The 24,801-nt window shown below is 33.9% G+C and overlaps 15 protein-coding genes across 15 annotated transcripts; 10 read left to right on the top strand and 5 right to left on the bottom strand. All coding sequences in view use genetic code 12, as the record gives it.

The window, feature by feature from the left end:
* YUH2 (Yuh2p) lies at window positions 1-1,011 on the top strand (the record flags this gene model as incomplete). Its single annotated transcript, XM_019475431.1, has 2 exons — window positions 1-39; window positions 109-1,011. 2 exons carry the CDS (start codon window positions 1-3, stop codon window positions 1,009-1,011), a joined length of 942 nt encoding a protein of 313 aa, XP_019330976.1.
* A 21-nt stretch (window positions 1,012-1,032) lies between these two features.
* Window positions 1,033-2,070, bottom strand: CAALFM_C504420WA (uncharacterized protein; the record flags this gene model as incomplete). The annotated part of the gene is made up of 1 exon (XM_716746.2): window positions 1,033-2,070. One exon carries the CDS (start codon window positions 2,068-2,070, stop codon window positions 1,033-1,035), a length of 1,038 nt encoding a protein of 345 aa, XP_721839.2.
* Window positions 2,071-2,521: 451 nt separating this feature from the next.
* Window positions 2,522-3,664, top strand: CAALFM_C504410CA (uncharacterized protein; the record flags this gene model as incomplete). Its single annotated transcript, XM_716745.2, has 1 exon — window positions 2,522-3,664. The coding sequence occupies one exon, from the start codon at window positions 2,522-2,524 to the stop codon at window positions 3,662-3,664; it is 1,143 nt and encodes a 380-aa protein (XP_721838.2).
* A 267-nt stretch (window positions 3,665-3,931) lies between these two features.
* RNY11 (ribonuclease) lies at window positions 3,932-5,131 on the bottom strand (the record flags this gene model as incomplete). The annotated part of the gene is made up of 1 exon (XM_716743.2): window positions 3,932-5,131. One exon carries the CDS (start codon window positions 5,129-5,131, stop codon window positions 3,932-3,934), a length of 1,200 nt encoding a protein of 399 aa, XP_721836.2.
* A 959-nt stretch (window positions 5,132-6,090) lies between these two features.
* Window positions 6,091-6,546, top strand: CAALFM_C504390CA (uncharacterized protein; the record flags this gene model as incomplete). The annotated part of the gene is made up of 1 exon (XM_716742.2): window positions 6,091-6,546. One exon carries the CDS (start codon window positions 6,091-6,093, stop codon window positions 6,544-6,546), a length of 456 nt encoding a protein of 151 aa, XP_721835.2.
* A 2,151-nt stretch (window positions 6,547-8,697) lies between these two features.
* On the top strand, window positions 8,698-9,837 carry CAALFM_C504380CA (uncharacterized protein; the record flags this gene model as incomplete). Its single annotated transcript, XM_716741.2, has 1 exon — window positions 8,698-9,837. One exon carries the CDS (start codon window positions 8,698-8,700, stop codon window positions 9,835-9,837), a length of 1,140 nt encoding a protein of 379 aa, XP_721834.2.
* A 1,107-nt stretch (window positions 9,838-10,944) lies between these two features.
* PGA37 (Pga37p) lies at window positions 10,945-11,571 on the top strand (the record flags this gene model as incomplete). The annotated part of the gene is made up of 1 exon (XM_716740.1): window positions 10,945-11,571. The coding sequence occupies one exon, from the start codon at window positions 10,945-10,947 to the stop codon at window positions 11,569-11,571; it is 627 nt and encodes a 208-aa protein (XP_721833.1).
* An 886-nt stretch (window positions 11,572-12,457) lies between these two features.
* Window positions 12,458-13,321, top strand: CAALFM_C504360CA (nucleotidase; the record flags this gene model as incomplete). The annotated part of the gene is made up of 1 exon (XM_716739.1): window positions 12,458-13,321. The coding sequence occupies one exon, from the start codon at window positions 12,458-12,460 to the stop codon at window positions 13,319-13,321; it is 864 nt and encodes a 287-aa protein (XP_721832.1).
* Window positions 13,322-13,481: 160 nt separating this feature from the next.
* On the top strand, window positions 13,482-14,333 carry CAALFM_C504350CA (putative serine hydrolase; the record flags this gene model as incomplete). The annotated part of the gene is made up of 1 exon (XM_716738.1): window positions 13,482-14,333. The coding sequence occupies one exon, from the start codon at window positions 13,482-13,484 to the stop codon at window positions 14,331-14,333; it is 852 nt and encodes a 283-aa protein (XP_721831.1).
* A 36-nt stretch (window positions 14,334-14,369) lies between these two features.
* On the bottom strand, window positions 14,370-15,269 carry CAALFM_C504340WA (protein disulfide isomerase; the record flags this gene model as incomplete). Its single annotated transcript, XM_716737.1, has 1 exon — window positions 14,370-15,269. One exon carries the CDS (start codon window positions 15,267-15,269, stop codon window positions 14,370-14,372), a length of 900 nt encoding a protein of 299 aa, XP_721830.1.
* Window positions 15,270-15,722: 453 nt separating this feature from the next.
* Window positions 15,723-15,992, bottom strand: CAALFM_C504330WA (uncharacterized protein; the record flags this gene model as incomplete). Its single annotated transcript, XM_019475430.1, has 1 exon — window positions 15,723-15,992. One exon carries the CDS (start codon window positions 15,990-15,992, stop codon window positions 15,723-15,725), a length of 270 nt encoding a protein of 89 aa, XP_019330975.1.
* Window positions 15,993-16,489: 497 nt separating this feature from the next.
* On the top strand, window positions 16,490-18,601 carry CAALFM_C504320CA (uncharacterized protein; the record flags this gene model as incomplete). Its single annotated transcript, XM_716736.2, has 1 exon — window positions 16,490-18,601. One exon carries the CDS (start codon window positions 16,490-16,492, stop codon window positions 18,599-18,601), a length of 2,112 nt encoding a protein of 703 aa, XP_721829.1.
* Window positions 18,602-18,815: 214 nt separating this feature from the next.
* CAALFM_C504310WA (uncharacterized protein) lies at window positions 18,816-20,399 on the bottom strand (the record flags this gene model as incomplete). Its single annotated transcript, XM_716733.2, has 1 exon — window positions 18,816-20,399. One exon carries the CDS (start codon window positions 20,397-20,399, stop codon window positions 18,816-18,818), a length of 1,584 nt encoding a protein of 527 aa, XP_721826.2.
* An 894-nt stretch (window positions 20,400-21,293) lies between these two features.
* Window positions 21,294-22,598, top strand: CAALFM_C504300CA (metallodipeptidase; the record flags this gene model as incomplete). The annotated part of the gene is made up of 1 exon (XM_716732.2): window positions 21,294-22,598. One exon carries the CDS (start codon window positions 21,294-21,296, stop codon window positions 22,596-22,598), a length of 1,305 nt encoding a protein of 434 aa, XP_721825.2.
* Window positions 22,599-23,380: 782 nt separating this feature from the next.
* Window positions 23,381-24,676, top strand: CAALFM_C504290CA (uncharacterized protein; the record flags this gene model as incomplete). The annotated part of the gene is made up of 1 exon (XM_716731.2): window positions 23,381-24,676. One exon carries the CDS (start codon window positions 23,381-23,383, stop codon window positions 24,674-24,676), a length of 1,296 nt encoding a protein of 431 aa, XP_721824.2.
* Between the last annotated feature and the right edge of the window lie 125 nt (window positions 24,677-24,801).

The following is a 24,801-nucleotide window of genomic DNA, read 5'->3' as shown; positions in this document are numbered from 1 at the left end:
ATGTCTCAAAGTGGATGGAACACTATTGATTCCGATGCAGTATGATAAGCATAATACGCAAACATTTTACACGTTCAAGTTTTTCTTTATACTAACCAAAGCTTTTAGGGAGTTTTCACTGAATTAGTGGAAAAATTAGGTGTCGAAAACATCGAAATCAACGACTTATATTCGATTGATTCAGATACACTTAGGGCTTTACAACCGATACATGGACTTATTTTTCTTTTCAAGTATAGTAAATTGGATAGAGAATTTGCCACTTCTAATCAACCCATAACAGGAGAGTACGAAGGCAATTATTTAGACAAAGGCATATTTTTTGCTCACCAAACAATCCAAAATGCATGTGCCACGCAAGCTGTGCTCAATATATTGTTCAATTTACAAGATGTGTCACTTGGTGAGGAATTAAACAATTTCAAATCATTTGTTACAGGATTTGATAGTGAAATGATAGGAGAAACAATCTCCAATAGTGATTTAATCAGATCTATCCATAATTCTTTCCTGGCTCCACATTCATTTGTTGACGAAGACAAACCTCCACCACCTCCAGATAGAGATGACAAAGATGATGGATTATTTCATTTTGTAGGGTACATTTTCAAACAGGGGAAAATCTATGAATTGGATGGGTTGAAACAATATCCAATTTCTCATGGTGAATGTAGTGGACAAGATGAATTTATTCAAAAACTACCTACAATTGTACAAGAGCGTATATCAAAGTATGGTAACGAGTTGAGGTTCTCGTTGTTGGCAGTCACCAATAACAAATTGGAACAAGCACAAGCTATGGGCGACCAAGAGGAAATTGCAAGTCAATTACATAAACGTGAACTTTGGAAAAAAGAAAACGAATTGCGTAAACACGATTACACTGGGTTGATAGTCCAGTTATTGAAGAATATAAGCAAAGAAAAAAGCGATAAAGAATGGGAAGACTTTTTACAGAAAGGAAGAAATAAGACGCAACAACTCATTGCCCAATCAATAAAGAAAACATAAATAAAAACTTTACATACATTTCTATACATCATCGTAAGATCCACCAAATGAGAACAAACCGTGTCCTCCACTGTGTCGAGAAAAATAGTCGAAATCTATACTTGTGAAACAAGACAAGATCACTGCTCTTTGATCTAATGTAATTCCTTGTTTTGAAATAGTTCCATAGGCAGCCTCCATACCTTCAAAACTCTTTGGATCATACCTTAAAATATAAACACCAGTATCAGTAAACATTTCTCTACCCAAACCTACCCAGTTTCTGTCGATACTTGCTACTACTTCACCGGCAGCATTTTTCACTGGGAAATCAAATGACAAAAATGGAGCATCAACAGCACCAAATTGTTCATATTCATCGGTTGTTTCATCTTCCAATTTGAACAAATTGTATTTTCTTCTCCACAAATGCCAAGATTGCACCGATTCACCAACAACTTCATACATAATTTCATTATTATGATCATAACCGGGCAACAATGCTTTGATATGTGAATTGATCCATGAAAATGGTCTCTTAATGCTCATTGCCAATTCACCTCTTGCATTGAAAACATCAATATCAAATGGTCGATGTAGTCTGAAGAATTGACGACCTAACATTTTGCCAAATCCAACATCTTTTTCTTCCATGTAACCAATTCTTTCACCCAGTGCATTCATAATGATATAACGATTAGCTTGTTCAAATCCAATGAAAAGATTCATAAATTCAATTTGACGTTCTATCACTAAAGTAGGTTCCTTAAGAATGTCATATATTGGATCATGCGGAGTGATTATTCCGTTGGTGTTGTCAGGTAAATGGAATGAATAATATGGGTCATTGCTAAATTGATGTGAATATGGATTCCGTGGAGCTTGACCTTGTTCTCTAGCTCTTGCTTGTGCTTCCTGGAATTGTCGTACTTCTTCAGGTGATATTTCCTTGGTTACTCTTGTACGGTTATTGAAGTTGCTATTCACAAATCTAGGAGATTGCAATAGAGTTGTTGTGTGTAAGTTTCTTCTCACTAATGCTTTCGAAACAATGTTCCGATAACCTTTAATGCTGAACATAGCGGAAGTGAAACCCTAGCTTGTATAGTTGATAGTGATTAAAAACTAACTGGTAATAATAACTTAAAAGCAAAAGAATGGATTTCGGGGATAGAATTGGAAAATCTTACCTTCCAATAATTTGTTGAGATGTATTGCAGATTGCAATTGGTAGATTCTAGAAAGTTGTAAATACCAAAAAACGAAAAAGTCGCACCAAATTTCATATTGTAGATTTTTTTTGCCTTCACGCAAAATAAAGTCTGGCCCGCCCCCCATTCTTATTTGTTGTCGCCCGTCTACTGACCCACAAATTAGAGTAACATTAGCAATATTTTTTTGTTAGGTACACGTACAGCTTCTCCAAGGTGTGAGAGCAAAAAAAAATCGGCAAACAGTTCAAGCTATTTTGTTTTTCTTCTCAAACTCAAAACACATTTTTCAAAGAACTACCAATCCAATATTTGAGACAATGACCTTATCATCAAGAAGAAGAGAATTGAGAGCTTCTATTCGAGAGAATATTAGACAGGCTGAAAATTTCGACCAAGAGGATGATGCAGATAAACACATTGATCAGGAGTTGAGACATTTGCAACACAGCCACCCGCAAGAACACGAGGCAACTACCAATCACGATGCTACCAAACTGATCAACACCATTAAACGAGAGCATGAAGAACATGCTGGCTATAATAATGCTTATGATACAATCAAAGTGAAACGTGAATTTGATAACAAACAAGGAGAGGATGATGACGAAGAAGAAGAAGAGGAGTATCAAGAGGAGAATGAACATACTGAGATACCAAACAGAAGGAGAACCCGAAACAAACGACAAAGAATAGAACTTTCAAATACTACAGTAGCTCCCCAGACAAGAACTATTTTTAAGCATATTGATAATCCCGATTCCACCATTTGTGAGCACTGTGGACTTGCATTTAGAAATGTTATTGATAAGAGAAATCACCGCAGAACTCATTCACAGCCAAAGAGGCACGTATGTGAAACATGTGGTAAAAAGTTTAGTCAGAAAGCAAATTTGGAAATTCACAAAACACATGTACATCATGATTTGATATTGGATGAATATAACGGCGAGTTGCCAAATCAACCTGTTGAAGATAATAGTGCAAATATTTTTTCAAATGACAACAATACTAAGCCACCAGTTAATTTGAAGGACGTTAGAGTATTTCATTGTAATGCTTTACAATGTGGTAAAGGTTTTATTTCACACGACAAGTTGATGGACCATATTGCTACAGAACACCCTAATTTTGTACCGGAAGTGAAAAAGGAAACAAAGAGAGAGAAAAAGAAAGCACAACTTCCCAAAGTTCATGAATGTACTTTTGAAGGATGTGACAAGTCGTTTGCAAAAATTTCAGATTATAAAAGACATTATCGTATCCATACTGGTGAAAGACCATATATTTGCGAGCATTGTGGAGCTAGTTTCAATCAACGTTATAGATTAACAACCCATACCAGAATTCATACTGGGGAAAAACCATTCCAATGCAAATATTGTGGGAAAACATTTGCCCGAGGTGATGCTGTGCAGTCTCATATCTTTTCAATTCATCGAGCCAAAGGAGAGGCATTCTGATTTCCGTGTACTCTCTGTATTATTTAATTCCTTTTTTATTATCGATTTTTTTAAAAGTTTATATACAAGTTCAATTTATAGTGCAATATTGAAATTACTATGTCCTATTATGTACTCCACTTCAACGGACACGTATTTGTGAAACATAATCTGGCTCGAATGTGGCTTGCGGACGACGATAAAGCTCCGAGTTTCGTTATGCAAATTTTAAGAAAACCTATTTTTATTGTAACCACTATACATAATATATAAAAAAACGCCTCATATCTAAGATGAAAGTGTTAATTTGAAAGAACTACATGAACCATCAGACAATTTAACACTTGTCTGGGCAGTTGATCCAGATCCAGTGACAGCACCCAAGCACCAATCAAAGTTACCATTGTATCCGATACTACCACCCGATACTTGGAAATCAGTTGCACTAGTTGAAGAGCTACAAGTAAACTGGTTACTAGAATCAATTCCACAATTACCCTTAGACGAAGTGATTTGGGTATTACCGGAAGAACCAGCGTTAAAATGATAGGTTGCACAAGTTCCAGAAGTATAGTATTTACCATTCGAGATGAGACAACCTGATTTTCCAGTCAAGTTGATATAAGATGTAGCTGGAACTGAAGTAGATCCAGAACCAGAAGTAGTAGTTCCAGTTGTTTTTGTAGTTAAAGTATTAGCACCAGAATTACCTTTTGGAGGGAATTTAATACCAGAGCTTGGACAGTTGGTCTTTGAAACAGTGTCTATTGGAAGATAATTTTGTTGCAAGATGGAACCCTTAATGTTGTAGAAATACCAAACTTCATTGATCGCATTATTGGAGTCACAAGCAATGTAAACTTCAGCACCAAATTTACTCTTCAAAGCACTTTGGATTTGGGACAAGGTATAAGTAGCAGTTGTGGAAGGTTTAATTCCAGCACTAACTAACCATTGATAGGTTGGTAATTTTTGGAATAATTGATAAACAAGACTATAGTAGTCATAGACATTTTCATTTTGCTTGTAATTGGAGTAACAAGATGGGTTCAAAGTGTTCAAACATGTTCCGTGTTTGTTAAATTCGTGAGCCCAAAATTTTTTGTTGTTTCCGTTGATATCGGTCCAGTATTTATTCATATTGTCATACAAAGTTTGATCTCCAAACTGGTCAACAACAATCGACTCAATAGTACTACCAGTACTGTCGATTTCCAAAGAGGTATCACAAAATTGTGGGTAACCACCAGAACAATAGTCATTCCAAATAGAGTGAATGGTGAATGAGTCAGCTGGACCCGATGCTGGATTATAGTCCCAAAACTGGGTGAACAAAATAATACCGCCGGGGTTCTCATAACAACAACTGTTTGAAGTATCACCATTACTGGAACAAGAAATAGGTGAATCAATTGGACATGACGAAGAAAAGTCCGCAGCCTGAACAGTAGCAATAAGGAGAGCAGCGATAGACAAAATAGAAAGCATCGTGATTGGTGAACTATTAGAGGGTTGCAAAAAATGAAACTAATCTGAGCAAAACTGCAAGAATTTGCTTCCGTATTTATATGCCAACTTGTGACCTGCTTATTTCATCAGGATCTATCAATGTAAAACGGCATCAATAAAAGCAGATTATTTTTATTAATTTTCAAACTTAAAAACTTCACAAAACCGTTGACAAGTAGGGGTAATGAAAACGTGAATGATTTAAACCTTAATAATTTCTTCTTAAATTGTTGTTTTTGCTAATATACTTCATTCCCTTAACAGGATTAGACAAACAAAATATTTTCAAACAGGCACCATTAACCCAAAATAATCAAGATAAGGAACAAGTAAGGCATCTCCAAAGGTGATTCCTTATCACTGAATGGCATCAAAGTGATCAATAATCTCCATTTCTTATGAATTTCACGCGCAATTACAATTCGAAAAAAAAAAAAAAAGAAAAACGAACAATATGTATGAGAATTTCATATTTTTGTACTTTTCATTTTTGTGCCAATTATCTTCAAAGTATAAATTCTATGACAGCTCTATAAAACGTGGGATTTCTTGGTATTTTTTTGTAATGTAATTGTAATTACAAGCGTCTTCCCAAACTGATATCGGGTCGGATTTTGAGTTACCACGTTTTGATTACTATTGTTTGTTTTATGATTGCCAAAATAGGGGCTAATTTGAAATCTACTCCCATTTGAGTCAAGCCAATTAGAGCCTTTTCCTTATAATGCAAATCGTAGAATTTACTTGCACACATTTCCCCTTTCAAATTGAGTGAGCGCAAAAACAACTAAAGTAACACCTGGTATCTTTTTCACGTTCCATGGTCGAAACAAAAAAAAAATACCGAAAAACTAGTAGTAGTTGAAGCACTGTCATTGTCTAATTATTATAAGGTTTCTTTTAAGTTATTGATTGTTCCACATTTTATTATTTCCCTGATGAGTTTAGATCGCAGCGAGACTTTTCTTAACTATGTTGAGAGTTTCAACAAACGCATAGAAGCACTTCATAGAGCCGAAGAGTATTTTCGACAATCTTCGATAATCGAAGCTGTATCCATTCCCACAAACAAACTTGGAAAATTTCTTGACAGAAAAATCGAAGAGTTCAACAACACCATAACCCAAATAGACCGAGACTTTCTTGATGGTTTAAATCCAGATCTTGCACATAGAGAAGATTATTCTAGTGCACGAAAGGAAATAAGGAGAGAGTTTGGAGTCCAACGAGCAGAATTGTTTGGTTTGATATATAGAGTTATCGATGATATGATTGAAAAGCGTTCCAAAATTGATAAGAACTACCATGAAGATTTGGCAGCTATAGAGCTGAAGTTTATGGATGGAAAGATTGATCAAACAGAATATATTAATACAATTCTAGGCGATTTCTAGGAAATAGACTGTATATTCGTGACGGGTCCTGGAGATAGCCTAACGTAATGCTTTGCTATATCAACAATATGTGTTTGTACTGAAGAATTAACAAGTCAAATCATACAAGGATATTAACTTTTTCCACTGGTAATATCAATTAAACTGATTTACATTGGATTTTTTGGCATGCTTTTGTTTGGCAGTTGTCATAATTATTGAATTTAGAAGATCACTTGAAACACTCTTTAATAGCCTTCGAAACCAATATATACGGATAAAGAGCTTAATTAAGAGAATAAACTATCAGTTACCCATACTTAAAGTATATAACAAAACTGTTTACCTCTATAGTCAGTCCTGTTATATATGGAAATCTATACAGCTCAAATTCCAAGACCTAGCAATATAGGTTTCCTAATTATACCTTTCGCTTTAATACACAAAAACTTTCGTAGTGTATATCAGTCGCTAGCTTGCACTTGCACTGGTAGTCACATACAATCTTCAATTTTTAGTCTAAATGTAACACTGCTCTCTGATTTTGGTGTTTTTTTTTTGTACCTTCTTTGGTAAGACAAATTACTGGAGCTCCAGAGTTTGGGTTCGAGAGAAAATTTTACATACATAAAATTGGTGCAAAAATAATGGGATCAAATTACCTACAAAAGTCTGACTTGCAATTGGTACTTCTTGGAGGTGGTAGATGTATGGGTGAATCAAAGTCTAGTGGGTTATAAAAATATTGATATAAAAATACCATCAATATATATTAATAAAAGGGTAATTTACAGAGCTAGAATACAGGAAAATCCGGTAGTAGAAATTGTTGAAAAGTGTACTGAACACAAAGTTTCATGCAGGTCTAGTTTTGTGACATATCCTAGAAGTTGGTGTGTGGCACAAATGAATATGATAGATATTGACCAATGAAATTGGTTCTATATCGAGAAGCTTGGCTGATAAGGCAAACAGGCTTTTCTACAGAAGTACACGCTGTAGACTCATTCTACAATAGAGTGAGGGCGGTGGGTTGTCCTTTATGGAAGAGGATTTCTGGACTATAAAAGGTTCAGAAATTCTCGACGGAAAATTTTGTAGGGAAATCTGGAACTAAGATTTTAATTACCCTGAATTGTGTGGATTACCGTTTGACTGAACAACAAATCATTCTTACTTAATTGTTACCGATCTAACCATAATCAATATTGGGCTACAGTGAAATTCTATAGAATTTGATAATACATAATACTTATTATTAGAAATTTCACCTAACAGTAGTGTATTGGGTTACAAAGAGAGATTTATTACCCGCCTCTCTAAATAGAAATAACTAAATATTTAGATGAGTTTCAACTAATCTTGACACCTCAAGGGAACCCCACAAACTGACAATGCTTAACGTAAAGATAACAAATAATATATACTAATTTCTGGTATGCCCACGCAGTTGATGAAATTAGTAATATTGGTGAATGAAATATTCGGTAAAGATTAAAAATACCAAATTACACTAATTCAAGAGGAAATTCGTCTGTATTTGTATTTCATTTGAAATTCCCTTGTCAAAAGCGATGCCCACCTTCCCTTACTACTTTGACTAAGTCATACCAGTTTGAGAGGAATCTCTCAATGGTATAACCTACATATTACATATCTTACTAGTGACGGAGCCACCAATCAATAGTTCTCTATTTTAGAGATATTTATCCAAGATTACACAAAGCCACTCCAAACTTTGTGCATCTTAGTCCGAAACTGAACAAAACAATCCAAAATTCTGATGTACGGAAAATTGGTCTGAGCCCCACAACTGTTGATAATACATATACTTCACTTCACTTCACCACACCACACCCACAGTCAATCTATTCTCTTTTTTTTTACCCCACCCCACCCCCACCCCCACAAGAGTAGAAGCTTCAAGCATAGAAAAAGCAAAATGGGTGTCTTGTAATTTTATTATAAATTAACTGGCATTTGTCCTCAGTTTGAATGTAAACAGACCCAGAGTTTCTCCAATAGTGGATCATTAAAAGTTCATTTATATATACAAGGTCTATATTACTGTTCATTATGATTTCTTTAAGGGCAATATTTGCAATTATCAGCTTACCAATCAAATTGTTATTTGTTTTAATCAAGTATCCTTTTTTTGGAGGAATAAACAGTATGTACAAGGATGATTTATCTAATTCTTTGAAAATGATTCTTTACCGAACATTAATAGATTTCCCGAAGGATGATGTTCATATTTTCGCATTAATGTCTACTGGATTTGTTATGAATAGCGTAGTTGGTAAATTAGATTCTTCGTTAACTTCGAAATTACCAAATTATGGTAAGAAATTTGATAAGCAAAGTTATTGGATTGTTGAGAAACCAAACAGGAAACCCGATGATCCGGTATTGATTTATTTACATGGTGGTGGCTATTTTCTTGGTATTGTTCCTCAACAAATTGAATCGATGGTGACAACATATTATCTATTGGATGCTTCCAAACGTGAAAATTTATCCATTTTAGTATTGGATTATAATTTGACTTGTCAAGGTTATCCAATTCCCCACCAGTTATCTCAATTAGTTGAAACGTATTCCAATTTGGTTAAAAATGGAGCTGAGAATCTTTTATTAATGGGTGACTCTGCTGGTGGTAATTTAGCTGTAACTTTCACTCAATATTTAAGATTATCCAATAGCGTTAATTTGCCGTATCCTAAAAGTTGTGTTTTAATTAGTCCTTGGGTTAAATTGATTGCAGAAACTTATCAAAATACACCAGGACATTCATATTATAATTATTCAAAAGTTGATATGCTTCACTTTGATACATTTTCAAGTGCTGATTTATACAAACATATTCTTGGTGATACAAAACTCAATTCTTTAACGGTATCTCCTGGGAATTGTCCATATGATCCAAAAGATTGGGATGATATTTCAACTTATAAGCAACCAGGTCATTCTGTATTTGTACTTGCTGGAGAACATGAAACTTTCCGTGACGATATTTTGGAATGGAGTAAATGTGTTTTGGATTATCCTATTGATAAGTTGGATTTCAAAGACTCTAATGGTGAATTTGATCCCAAAGCTCATAGATATATTAGAAACGATGCAAATTCAGCTTATGTTGATATTACCATTGTTCCTTGGGGCCCTCATGATTACTTATATTTTGATCATTCATTGATTGGCAAATTGAAGCTGGAACCTACGTTGAAACTCAATTCAATCAATAAGAGGAAATATTTTGCTACTATAAGTGTAGTCAATTTCCTCAACACTGTGTTACCAGGAAAAAACTAAGAAAAAAGACATCAGTAATGTTGATATAATTTTCTTTAGAACCAGTTGTATATCCATGGTTGTGTACACTTTTTATAGTATAAATGTTTAGATTTTTAGAGTATAATTCATATTTATTTTATTTTTGTACCAATGATCAATTATGTCAATAAAGAAGTATGACCACTTGTAAAAATATCAGTTGAGTGTTTGACACTTGAGATTATTAATCAATTTGGCATGACCCTTAAATTTCCATTGAAGATAATTAGGAAAAACTGATAGATCCAATCTTTGCAATTCAATTCATGCTTGTCATAACATAGTTCATTTTGCTTAGTTATATCAAGAAAGAACAACCTAAAAACCAGGCTGTATCACAAATTAATATAATTAGCAATCAAATGTTGAAGTGATATCGTAACTACGAAAAATTCTATTAATGGTTCTTGTTTGCGTACAAGCTAACTATACATACTACAACTTATCAGCAATTTATCTAGCCACAAGCTGAGCCACAATATTGCAGCCATTATAGCAACAGAAATAATCCGGGGTATCTCAAAAATTTTCTTGGTGTGTCATTAATAAAAATTCTTGGTTTATGTTGAAGAATAAAGCCGTATAGAATAAGAACGGCAACAGGTCTATTGAAAGTTAGTTTGCTAAATGAACAATGTAAAAGAAGGGTGATATAGCCACGAAATGTAAATGAAAGGAATGATCATTGTCTTTTTTATTTTTCTCTTTCACGGCGAAGCTGATTTTAAAATCATGTACTTTAGACTGGAGTACTAGTGACCATACTCAATATCACTTAATCAAATACTGCAGAAACTAAAAGTTAAGTTATAACCCTTGAAAAAGAGTAAGCTAGGTTTTATTATAAGCCTCAAATATGACGTCGTCATGCTTCTTTGCATGACTTGATTTACGAACTTTTCGCTTTTTTTGTCTTGTCTTCCATTACATTTAGCGTATTTAGCCCCAATGCACTAAACCAAATCAGTAAAACGAATAGTTTTCAACAAATATAAATAAACCTTCAAAGGACACTTGATTTTTTGAAAATAAATATCTTCACTTCCTATTCAATATAACCAAATTAAATCAACTTATCAGGAAAATATGCTATTTACTCAACTAATAATTTTACTTACAGTTACATCTCAAGCTTTATCTGTCACCATTTCAGATCTTAATAATATCGCCTCAAATCAAGTTACCAAGCGATTGGGTGGTGGTTCTAGAGGTGGTTCCAGTAGCGGTTCTAGGGGTGGTTCAAGCAGTGGCTCTAGCAGTGGCTCTAGCAGTGGTTCTAGAGGTGGTAGTTCAAGTGGCAGCTCGAGCAGTGGCTCCAGAGGTGGTGGCTCGGGTAGCAGTAGTTCATCCGGTAGTAGAAATTGGGGAAGTAATCAATACCATTGTAGTGGAAACTCATGTGGATATGGTAATTACTATGCACCATCTACAGCAGCAGCAGCAGTAGGATATGGTACTGGCCGCTATACCGGAGGAACTCAATATGGAAATAATCAGTACCATTGCTCAGGAAGCACTTGTGGATATGGGAATTATTTTGCACCATCAGCAGCTGCAGCTGCAGCCGGATACGGTTCAGCAAGATATTATGCTCAGCACCATAATTCAACTTCCAGTGAAAGTGAAACTATTTCCGGATCATCATCACTAAATATTCCTTCTACCCATTTTTATTTAATAGGTTTTGCTGCTGCATACTCGATTGTATTATAATGCTTTGACGAATTTATACGATGTATGACTATTTATTATTTATTTAGACGTTACGAGATATTTTATTGAAAAATATACTTAGTATCAGTTTTAGAATTATCGAAACAATAAGTTGTAGCTTAATAATTATATTATATCAAATAATTTAAATTGCTTTTAAAGTTAACGCAAAGTAGATAATGGGCATGGTGTTGAAAATCTAGTAAAATCAACTTTTAGAATCCAGTCACACCGCTTACTGCCATTAGATAAATTGCTAAATGTTCAATTTTGCAACCATAAATATCTCACATGTGATAAACATTTACTTAGTAAACCATGAATTGCGTATTTATTGCCTGTGAAGCATAAGATGATGTTGACTCAGCGATGATAACAATAGCAGTGTTCACAAAATGTATAATTGATTCAATTTCTCAATATTTTAGATGGTGCCAAATGGGCTTGTCGGATGACTTATTTAGTGCAGATAAAATGCACTTTTTGTTTATGAGTATTGGGCAGGATTGTAGGATTTCGGTAATTAGAATATCTAAAACGTGCATACTTATAGATCGCTCCTCAATATCTAGAGGGGAATTGGAATGCCATTTAGACCTATATGAGCGGTAAATTTAGCCCATATACTTATTTCATGACTAACCACCACACTGGAAACAAATTTGCGGTAATATTGGCTAGCATAAGAATGTGTTATTTGTGGGACCTACGTGAGGCACGTTTTAGTCATCGGATCTACTGGTAAATATTGTGCACGCGAAATTGCTCCACTAACAAAATCCACAAAACATTTATAAATCTCCATCTTTTTCCTCGTGGTCTAAGAAAGAACTTTCGTTGACTATTTTTCCTTTTTCTTTATACACTATCTTTTTCTTTTTTCAACATGACAGTATCAAATAGCCAGACTGTGAATTACATAAATCCTGAATTGACAGAGGCCGAGAATGCTAAACCTGGCAGACACGTCAATTTACCGTTTGGATATGGCCCCATTCCACAGCAATTTAAAAACAAAAAGATCTTTTTCTTTGATATAGATAACTGTTTGTATCCACGATCCACCAGAATATTCGAAATGATGCAAGTCAAAATACACGATTACTTTAAAAAAAGTTTGAGTTTGAACGACGAGGATGCTCATAATTTACACATGAACTACTACAAAACATACGGATTAGCGATCGAAGGATTAGTGAGAAACCATCAGGTGGATGCATTGGACTATAACTCCAAAGTTGACGATGCATTGGATCTACACTCTGTATTACGTTACGACTCCGATTTGAGAAAGACATTGATAGCAATCAAAGAATCATCCAAGTTTGATTACTTTTGGCTCGTCACAAATGCTTACAAGAACCATGCATTGAGAGTAATTTCGTTCTTGGGTATTGGTGATTTGTTTGATGGATTAACCTACTGTGATTACTCCAAGGATCCAATTATATGTAAGCCAATGCCAGAATATTTTTACAACTGCTTTGAACTTACTCAACTTGATTATCAGAATTCTGCAGTGTTATCAGAACAATATTTCATTGATGACAGTGAACTAAATGTAAAGGAAGCCAAAAGATTGGGTGTTGGCCATGTTATCCATTATGTGGAGTTGTCAAGTGATGTTGAAAAACTTAAAGCAAAACCAGATTTCGAAGAGTTTTATGGCACAGGGGACAACCTGGATCCAAACAAAATTTGGATTCTAAACAAAATCCAAAACTTACCAAATCTAATTGGTTGCACGTAGAATTATAGGTTTCGTACCAAACATACCCTCGTATAGATTGTGTAATAGACTTTTTATGACATACTTGCATAATGATGGTTTTTTTTTTTTGCGCTTATCGAAGTGATTTTTTTTTTCTTTCATTTTCTTCCTTTCTTCTTCTTTTCCAGATTCAACTCCAATGCCACCAAAGAAGAACGTCACATACAAGGGGAAGATACTATTTCTCCATGGATACACTCAATCTGCATCTTTATTCTATGCCAAGACTTCTGCATTGAGAAAAAAGCTCATCAAGTTGGGTTACAAATGTGTGTATCTTAATGGACCTTATGTGCTAACTCCAGCAGATTTGCCAACAACTGATTCCTTATCCAAATTTGGATCTGCCACAACGGACACAGATGATGTGACATACCGTGCATGGTGGGTCAAAAAAGATAAAACCAACGATGCCATCAATTTGGACGAGTCTATTGCAACAATAAAGAATTACATACAAAAAGGCGAGATCATCGCAGACAATGACTTGAAAGTAGAAGAGGAAACTGAAGAAGAAAAGAAGTTGCCTATTGTTGGTATACTTGGGTTCTCTCAGGGTGCTGCATTTGGTGGAGTCGTAGCACATAAATTTCATGAATTGTTTGAAACAGACCCTTTAAAGTTTGTTGTTTTATATTCTGGATTTAAATTGGACACTTCAAAAAAGGCAGGTAACGACAAGTACGATGAATATTACCCTCACACAGAAGAAGAAGTTAAAAGTGGTGGTTTCAAATATCTTCACGTGTTGGGAGAGTTGGACACTGTGGTAGCAGAAGATCGTGGCTATTCGTTGTATGAACATACGAAGTCATCTTCCGATATTTTGAAGCATCCAGGAGGTCACTTTGTTCCGAACTCCAAAATGTATGTCGACAATGTAGCGAACTGGATTGAAGCCCATCAAAATGGATCTCAGCTGAAGTCTGAAGCGCCAGAAGACGATATCGATTCGTTGTTGGACATGATGGATAATTTCGGGAAAGCGTGAGAAATGGGGAAACGCATTTATTAGATTCTATATAGACTATAATTCGTCATGTTCTATTTTCTTTTTTCCTGTTCTATATTTGTAGTAATACTTCTTTTCCTTCTTGGATAATGGGCCCTCTATTGGTTGTTGCTGGGTTTGTTCTATTATCCATTCAGTTATTTTGATCTTGTCATTTAATTTGTCAGATTTAGTATAAGCCACCAACTCTCCCTTTTCCTTATTAAAATAGAACAAGCTCGATTTGGAGGTAGCTGGAACTTCAATTTCTTTATCGCCAATAACAAATTTATGCGACTCATCATTAAATTTGGATATCATTCCGACGTTGACACGGTCAAGAAAATCAATGGCTATGGATTTCAACAATGGACTAACCAGATTTGCATTGGAAATAAGTAAAACAGAAGGTATATCTTCTGCCAACCATTCAGCAATACCATCACTTCTGATGTTGTGAAACTTTTTCACATAATTTTTCAATCTTGAAGTTAAAAACTTGGTGATTGACTTGACAGTTCTCTCACCTTGATAAACTTCACTGGCATGTTTCTGCAACTTTACTTGTTTCCCCTTTTCGTATTTAGGAGGTCTGAACACCATTAATGTGGGAAATCCTCGAACTTGGTATTGTGAACACAACTGTTTATTGTAATCCTTATCACAATTTACACTAGCAATATTGATGGAATACTTTGCATCTTTATTGATGTATTTGCCCAATTTATGGTATACTGGTTGTAATTTCTGACAGTATCCACACCAAGGGGCGTAAAACTTTACCAAAGTAGTGTAATTCGACTTGTGAACCACTTTGTCAAAATTTGAAGGCGTCAACTCGAAAATATTTGGGTCTGACGCATATTCATCTGCCTGAGCTCTAGCAGAGGCTAAAACAAGAATTTGAAACAATGCCAACAAGTAGTTGAAAATCATTTGGCCTGTCTGTAGTTGTCAATGTCTATGGTTTTGAAAATTTTTCACAGTGTTCGGTCTTGCAATTTTTTTTTTTGCACAAATTGTATTCCGATTCGTATATTCCCAGATCAACTTGGTTGTAAGAAAAAGTTACTGTACAAAAAGCATGCATACAAATCAAAAATCACGTTTTCTTTGGGTACTACATTATAGGGTATAGATGACCAATGGAAGCAAAAAGAATTATGTTAAAATTCAATATGGAGTTATACAATCATGTCTCAATCTATACAATATTTCTTGAGTCAAAAAAAGACAGACAACTTTATATTTTGACCCTAAAACTATTGCTTGTCCAGCACCTACTAGCAAAATATAAACCAATGGGATAATCTTCTTTCTATCACTCGTCTCCATCAAATCAATGTTGACAAAGCTCTCTGTAAAACAAACACTTGTGATATAGCACCTCTAAATATAAACACCAACATAATTAGACACATAAATTGCAGATAAACCAATCGATATAGAAGCAACAATTGCATTGAGTGTGTAGCTGACAGCGCTTTTCTGTTTCACGTCACCTAACAAGGCCATGGATAGAGACCCGAATGCAAGTAATAATAATAACACTGTAAACACGGTTGTATAGGTTGTAAATGGACTGGATTCGACTGGAGATGATCCAACATCGTATAAACGGGCATACTCGTTATATGGAGCTCCAAGGGAAGATGACATTATCAATGAATGGTTTGTGCTATTAATGCTTGTAAAGTATTGAAGAGAGTATTGAATTGATTCTATATAGATTTTCTTTGGTGGCTGTTCTCTCAACTCAAAAAAAAGAACAAGTGTACACGAACATAGCCTTTTCGGATTCATATATAGTTGGCTTTTCAGGGATATAAACTATTTCACACTATTTGCGGAAAAATTATCACCAGACTTGTTGTTCTACTGTTAATCCAATTTATTACATCCATATGAATTTATGAAATTGCACCTCATAGTGTGAGTTCATTTTTAAACTGCTTCACAATTTCAAAATAGTTTTAATTTTCAACACAGACGTATATTAAAAGTATTTTATATCGAGAACACTTTTGTACACTAATAATTGAACAAGAGTCTTTTACGTGTCATACTACAAATAAAACAAAAAAAGTGCTACTAGTCCGTACTTATTAGTCTAGCAAACTATTGTATTTTGCCTCCTTAATACTACTGCCGGTGAAATGAAGTCAACAACTGCCGCTAATGTTGATTTTTTTGAAAACCTAACAAGTCTTCCGCTAGATATTATTGCTAGAATCATTGCTTACTTGCCTAGGTGCATTTTACCAGAAATATTGTCTTTTGCACGGATTAGAGATATTGTTGCTTCTGAAATTTTGTCAGCCATAGACATCACTGATTGGACAAGGAATTGTTATAAAAACAATGCCGCTAGAACTAGAGCCTCCCATTGTATTTGTAATGTGTTTACCATAAAACCAAAGAACTTTAAATTAGCAATGGACCAATGGCATATGCATCCTAAACTACTCAAGATTGGGGATTTCTCTACATTTCAATATATTTTGGAGACTGATCCAGAAATTCTACACAAAGCTATACATCTTCATGGACGTTTTCATCCGGAAAATATCGATGATCCAAACCCATCTTTCGAGTTACTCATAAATTCTGGTACTAGGTTTGATTCTTTATTCTTGTCATCTTTTGGAAATGTGCATTCATTACCCGCTATTACCAAAAATCTCCAGTTATCTTCTACCATATTGGAAGATTACAATATTGGTGGACTAAAAAAATTGTCTTTGGATATGACACTCCATTCTGAAACGGAAGTTCCATACAATTTGTATTCTAATATGGAGGAATTGCACTTATTATTGTGTTACCCGACTAATATGATCTTGCCTAAAAAATTACGTAAACTAATCGTCGACACATCACACGAAAATAGGGTAGCTTTTGCACCACAAGCATTGTTCAATTTAGAATATATAAAGTATTTCCAGTCATGTATGAAGTCTTTAAATGAAACCAGATTAGTTACCCCGAATTTAAAACTGTTATACCTTTCATGTTGTCATAAATTTTCAGATTTCGGAAGTTTGAAACGATTAAAACATCTTCAAGATTTAAAAATATATGATTGTATTTACCCAATTGATTTGTTTAACGGCAAGGCTTTTTCTGAGTTAAGAAGGTTTGAATATACAGCTTCATCTATTGATGGAAAATTGCCAAATTTTGAAGTTCCAGAAACTTTTAAGAATTTAACCTTGACTTTTCCTGCAAATTTAAAAGTGTTATCGATCAACAATGCAATGTTTATGAAGATCAATTTAAACACTTTAAAACTTCCTACTTCATTGACAAATCTAAAGCTTTCAAATACACCCTTAAGTGAAGGATATTTGTATTTTCCAGAAAATTTAAGATTTATAGAGATTGACGTGCCAAAAGTATCATTTAAAAGTGATTTTCAGCTTCCCAGAGCGGCCGTAGAAGTGACCATAGAGGCCGATATAATTATTTTTGAAGGGACTGATTTTATCTATAACTTACCAGAGAAGCTATCACATTTGACCTTGAAGGCTGGCTTTAAGGGAGCAATAGTGCCTTTAACTCAGAAAGTCAAATGGCCCTCACTGATGAAATACTTTTATTTAAAGAATTTTTATACTGATGAAGAGCAATTAAGATTGTTAAATTTGAAAGAATCAAACCTTCAAACGATTGAGATTTTTAGAGGTAGAGTTAAGAAATTGCCTGATGATTTATTCCCAGTTAGTGTCAAAAGTTTGTCGTTAATAAGAATGGGAATTGAAGAATTGCCTCAATCCTTTGAATGCTTGCAAAACTTACACCAATTATACCTTAGGTTTAATAACTTGAAGAATGTGAAACCTGTTAAATTACCATTATCAAACTTGAAATATTTGGATCTATCTTGTTCAAAACTCCGTTTATTATCACCATTTTTGCAGTCGAATCTTGAAGAAGCACGTTTTGATGATGAAATAACTGTAGTTACTGAATGTAATTGGAATTTGAATGTCATTGATGCCAGACAAATGTTGAAAAAAATAAAGGGGCTCAGTTTATATGTTGATGGATTCCATAAAACCTTAAAGAACATATCCCTGCACTCTTCACGTTTGCACATTTTAGATGTTCATGACGATCCCTTTTTTGATGAACAGGAATATAATGCCAGTCTAGAGGTTGTATCTAGCTGCAGCTCAGAAGATCTTTATTGTGGAAGTGATTCTGATCTGGACGAAGAAGAAAATGAGAGGGCAAAGAAAAGAAGAAAAAAGGGGAATCCACAATGATAGGTGATTGTCATGGGATAACAACTACAAACTTCAATGGCCTGGACTTTAAACTCATCGACAACTGATTTAAATTGAAATTGAATTTGGGATGTATTGCCTAAAAGTTTTATAGCTTGTGTTTAGAAACAATAAATAAATATGTTGATATTAAAATACTATTGGTGTTTACTAATGAAGACTTCCTAGTACTTAACAACTAACAAACCTATCTCTATATATCATTATAAAATAAATCCTCGTGTTGAAAACTTTCTATCATATTATTCAAATACTCTAATTGATGAAAAGCATCTTGAACCATCATCACTAAATCAAGATTTTCAGTTGCAGTTGTTAATTTTTTCATGGATGAATAAAATATTTTTTTCAATTCCATAATATCTTCCTTGATTTGGTTAAGTGTATCTCGAGATTGATTCACCATATAATTCCCATTAAGTATAAAAATTAATGCTTTGATTTTGTAACAGAATTTCAAATCAATATCTGTTAATTTGATGTATGAAACAAGATCATTCACTAGTTCAGGTATAGATTGATCAAGGGAACTTGCGTTCGAGATCAGCATAATATTCAATTTGTAGATGATATCAGTAATGTTAGTATCATTGTTACGAGTAAAGGCGACATTCAACAACCTCACAAAATTGAAACAAAGCTCGAGACTCTTCGTAGTATCGGTTTCTTGAGCATTTCCATAGTTAGATGTTTCAATCCCCGATATGTATTTGAATAATAGTAAAACAAATTCATTATTATCGGGCTTGTGATATTTCCTGACTAATTGAGTGAAAATACTCACTGTGAAGTATTCTAATGTAGTATATTCCCTTTTGTTGGCATTGTAATCCGACACAACGTAGAAAAACAATTTCAAAAAGCCTGCTAGATTCTGTTCCTCATTATCTCCAATCAAATAGCCATTGAATAGTAATGTTAGTCTCAATAATTGCATTCGTAAATGATTATTAAACATATTGATCTTCAATGGCATTTTATTTTCGTGAAATAATTTGGTTTCTCCTCCAAATTTATTCGTAAAGTCAACTAATTCGTCAAATGTAAACACATTCTGCTCGATATTTTTAATCATCTCAATTATCGATATTAAATGCTGTGGATTTAACACAGTACTCAATGCTCTCATAATAAATTTTCTTAAATCGGATTTTATAATTGTACTGGTATTATAAGCTGTTATAGGGTCTCTAGCAATCAAAAATAATAACGATTGGGGGATATAATCAAAGTTTCCACCAAAATCAAATATCATTTCTTCCACATTTTTTAAAAAATAGAAATTCCTCCTAACTTTATCCATATCATTGATTTCCTGTCTTATAAGACTATCAATATACAGCGAATTCTCATTGGCATCATATTTGAGAAGCCCATCTGATCCATTATCATTTAATTCCATCACTAATCTTGCTTTGATCTGTTGTAATTTTTCGTATTTTTCTTTCAATTCTTGTTCTTCTTTGTTGATTTCTTGTTTAATATTTTCATTTCTAGTATTTATCTTGTGTATTTTATTTGCTTCATATTTAAACACTGATGGTATTTTAATATCAAATGGTTTTTTTGAATCAAATGGTTTCTGGGAATATGTGTTTTTCGTTATTGTGTTGTTGTTATTAATATAGTTTAATCGCAGTGATCTTCGTGCTGATTTGTATGTTGCCATTCTATCCGATTTCTTACCTGATATCACTGTCATGATATCTGGGTCTTCGTCATCAGAAGAGTCTGACAGTAATGAAATTATCGACACATTATCAGGCATATATGGCATTGTAGGGGGTAGCCTGACTTTGAAAGTATTTGATAAAGAAGTTAAGTGCTTGAGTAGGAAATCTTTAAGAAGCAGATCCCCTAACAATTTTTTTTTTTGGTTTCATCTACCGCGTCGTGTTTATCAATTTTTTTCTTCACCTCCATAATTAAGGTAGAGCCATATAAGATATTTTTGAAATCGACACCCATCATGAACTAGACAAAGGGAAATAGTCACAACGTTTATTTTGATTCGATATCAAGTCAACACTGTATTCTGATTCAATTCTGGAAACTATATGTTAACGAACTGTATAGTAGCTCGACCATTTCATATACTTCAAAAAAAAAACTACAAGTCTAACAGCTATTTCCAATGATCAATATCGGCTAAGGATGGCAATTTATAAGAACTAAGCTCGATTCATCCAACTTGCCACATATGACTGCACAAAGAAAACCTTTCCATACTGAACTGTGAGGCATTATTGAAGAATTTGTATAGCCATTGTGATGTGTGGCACGAAGATTTGTGTGTAATTCCTGCCTGCGCACCACCATGAACTCAAAGTAATATGCGGCAAACACTAAATGCCAAAGAAAACTTCCTTGACACTTCAATTCAAATTCCGTTACAGAAGAAAAAAAGATACAGAGAACATCATTTCTTGGTTTCAGTTTTTTCTGTTCACACTTTCTCTTTCTTTCTTTTCTCCAATCACCAACTCATAATTACTAAACCAGAACTCATCAACAAACAATGTCGACATCAACAACATATGAAAAATTACCTTTGCAACCATTATTCGATACTATTGAAGAATTGAAGCCAAAATTCATTGAAAGATTACAAAAGGCAATTGCAATTCCATCAGTATCTTCTGATGAATCTTTAAGACCAAAAGTTGTCGAAATGGCCAATTTCTTAGTAGATGAATTGAAAACTTTGGGATTCACTGATATTCAATTGAAAGAATTGGGTACTCAACCACCACCAGTTCAAGATGCTAATTTACAATTACCTCCAATTGTTTTAGGTCGTTTTGGCAATGATCCAGCCAAGAAAACTGTTTTAGTTTATGGTCATTATGATGTTCAACCAGCTTTGAAAGATGATGGTTGGAAAACTGAACCATTCACCATGCATTACGATAAGGAAAAAGAAATCTTGTACGGTAGAGGATCTACTGATGATAAAGGTCCAGTTGTGGGATGGTTGAATGTCATTGAAGCACATAATAAATTGGGCTGGGAATTGCCAGTCAATTTAGTTGTTTGTTTTGAAGGTATGGAAGAAAGTGGATCCTTGGGATTGGATGAACTTGTCGCTAAGGAAGCACAAAACTACTTTAAAAAAGTCGATCAAGTGACTATTTCAGATAATTATTGGTTAGGTACCACCAAACCTGTTTTGACTTATGGGTTAAGAGGTTGTAACTACTATCAAATTATCATTGAAGGTCCTGGTGCTGATTTGCACAGTGGTATCTTTGGTGGTATTATTGCTGAACCAATGACAGATTTAATCAAAGTGATGTCTACTTTAGTTGACGGCAGTGGTAAAATCTTGATTCCAGGTGTTTATGATATGGTTGCTCCTTTGACTGATAAAGAAGATCAATTATATGATAGTATTGATTTTTCAGTTGAAGAATTAAATGCTGCTAGTGGTTCCCAAACTTCATTACACGACAACAAGAAAGATATTTTGAAACACAGATGGAGATTCCCATCCCTTTCATTACATGGTATTGAAGGTGCCTTTTCAGGTGCTGGTGCCAAAACTGTTATCCCTGCTAAAGTTGTTGGTAAATTCTCCATTAGAACTGTCCCAGATATCGAATCGAAAAAATTAGACGATTTGGTATTCCAACATATAACTTCTGAATTCAAAAAATTAAACTCACCAAATAAATTCAAAGTTGAATTAATTCATGATGGTAATTACTGGGTTTCTGATCCATTTAATGATAGTTTCACTGCTGCTGCCAAGGCAACTCAAGATGTTTGGAATGTTGTTCCTGATTTTACTAGAGAAGGTGGTTCAATTCCAATTACTTTGACTTTTGAAAAAGAATTGGGTGTTGATGTTTTACTTTTGCCAATGGGTAGAGGTGATGATGGTGCTCATTCAATCAATGAAAAATTAGATGTAAGTAACTATATCAATGGTTGTAAAACATTGGGTGGGTATTTACATTATTACGGTAAAGCTTAATAAATAATGGGGGAAACTCTATGTATATGTGTGTGTATGAATTGAATTGACTTGACTTGACTTGACTTGACTCAACTTGACTTGAATTGTTGAGTGTTAAAGTAGAGAATATTTTAGCAACCAATCACAAAAAAAATTGTTGTGCATAATTGCCCAAAAAAAAATCTATCAATAAACAACATAAGCTGAGGGAGGAAATGGAGGACCGAAGAAAAAAAAAAAAATTTTCTCTTCCTTGTTTATAAAGGGAGAGAGATGAAGATTAACTACTACTACGATAGGATGAATGAATGAGAGAACAAAGACTGATGATGGTTCCAAAAATTTTTATTTTAAAGAAAAGAGAGACACTAAAAAAAAGAAAATCTTAGTAGAAGAAGAACAAATTTAATCATCCCTCTCACAATCCGAAAATTTTTCTTGCTTTTCATACATCTTTTTCTTCAGTGTTTTTCCCCCTAACATTTAACATTAGTTTATTTTATTTATATATTAATCATTTGATATTTCAACTTCAACTTCCACTTGTATATATACATTATTTTTTTTATTTCATTAGTATTGTCATTAAAGATCAAATCTTCTATCTGCATTATCCGTTTGTGTTGAAATAAAAGTGCATTAAGGGAGGAAATCATTTCATTACTGAATTTGCTGTCTTACTAATTTATTACAATTATATTTTTCAATCCCCTTGTATTAATAGCTTATTTGATCAAGAAATAAGAGTGGGTTCTTTCTTTTTTATACATAAATAATAGTCCATTTTAACTAATTTCATCATGTCGGAGAATTTAAAGAGAGCAGAATCATTGTTTAATAGAATAATGAATCAAACAACTAACAATGATTCATCAACATCATCATTTGCATCACAATCATCAACACCAACAACACCAATACTGGAATCATCACCAACTACATCAAATACTACAACTGCCAATACTTCTACTTCACGCTCTAATATTTTAGGTTCCAGAAAATTCAATTCATCTTCATATTCTGTTCCTACCGTTTCATCTAATATTCCCAAATTGGATATTGAAAAATTAACTCGAGAGGCATTAGCTTCTGTTCCAGAGTCGCATCATACATTACCTTATTGTTGGACCATATGGTATCATTCAAGAAATAAAAAGAAAGAACAAGGACAAAAAGTATCCGAAGAATTACAAGAGTCAATTGAAGAACAACTGCCAGAGCAACAACAACAACAAAGTGTTGGAGTCGATTCATATTTACAGACCACTAATGAATTGGAGTTTATTGACTTTTCTACTGGGAACCCAATCCATCATATTGCTTCTTTAGAACAATTATGGAGTAGTTTTTCATCAATTAAAAAAACATATACATTGAATATTGGCACTGAATTTTTAATTTTCAAAACTGGTGTGAATCCTGTATGGGAAGATCCAATAAATTCCAAAGGAGGTAGATGGGTTTTCCGTTTTAATAGAAAAATCATGGATGGGTATAATAATAATGATAAGAAGAGTAATAAACAAGAGTTGTTCCGGAAAAGAACAAGTTTAATTTGGGAAAGATTAGTGTTAAAGACTTTAACGGGATCTTTAATTCCTGATTCGAATTCTAGTGAAATTCAAGAATTATTATTAAATGATATTTGTGGATTAGTGTTGAGTGTTCGTAAAGATGAAGATATTATAAGTTTATGGAATTCAAATTTAAATTTTTTCGGAAAAAAGGACCAAACCAAAAAGTTGACTTCATTCCAAGCAAGAAGAATTATTTGTGATTCAATATTACGTGTCATTCGTGAATGTGATTTGATTAATCAAGGTAGTGATTGTGTTGAAACTATTGATACCGGTTCTAATGAAAGAGTTTTTGGTGTTAGTTTTGATTATAGAATTCATGCTGATAATGAAAGAGAAAGAGAAAAGTCTATTGCTAGTAATGGTGCTAATGGTTCTACAACAGGTGGCAGTACAGGTAGCAATAGTGGACAAACTTATGGAAACCATTACAATAGGAGATACAACAAATATAACAGCAATAACAGCAATAACAGCAACAGCAACACTGCTAGCAAAACAGATTCCATTGCCAAGTAAATGTGCTGATACACCAGAAGTTTTCAGGGTATGTAGCTATATAAGTGTACATATAAAGTGTTTTCACACATTTTTGAAACAAATTTCTGTAGCAACGTAGCCAATTTAGTAATATTTGTAATTAG

Source organism: Candida albicans, chromosome 5, assembly GCF_000182965.3.
Source record: "Candida albicans SC5314 chromosome 5, complete sequence".
Lineage (NCBI taxonomy): Eukaryota > Fungi > Ascomycota > Pichiomycetes > Serinales > Debaryomycetaceae > Candida > Candida albicans.
Note: the sequence above shows the minus strand (reverse complement) of the source record. Positions and strands in the feature narration are given on the sequence as shown.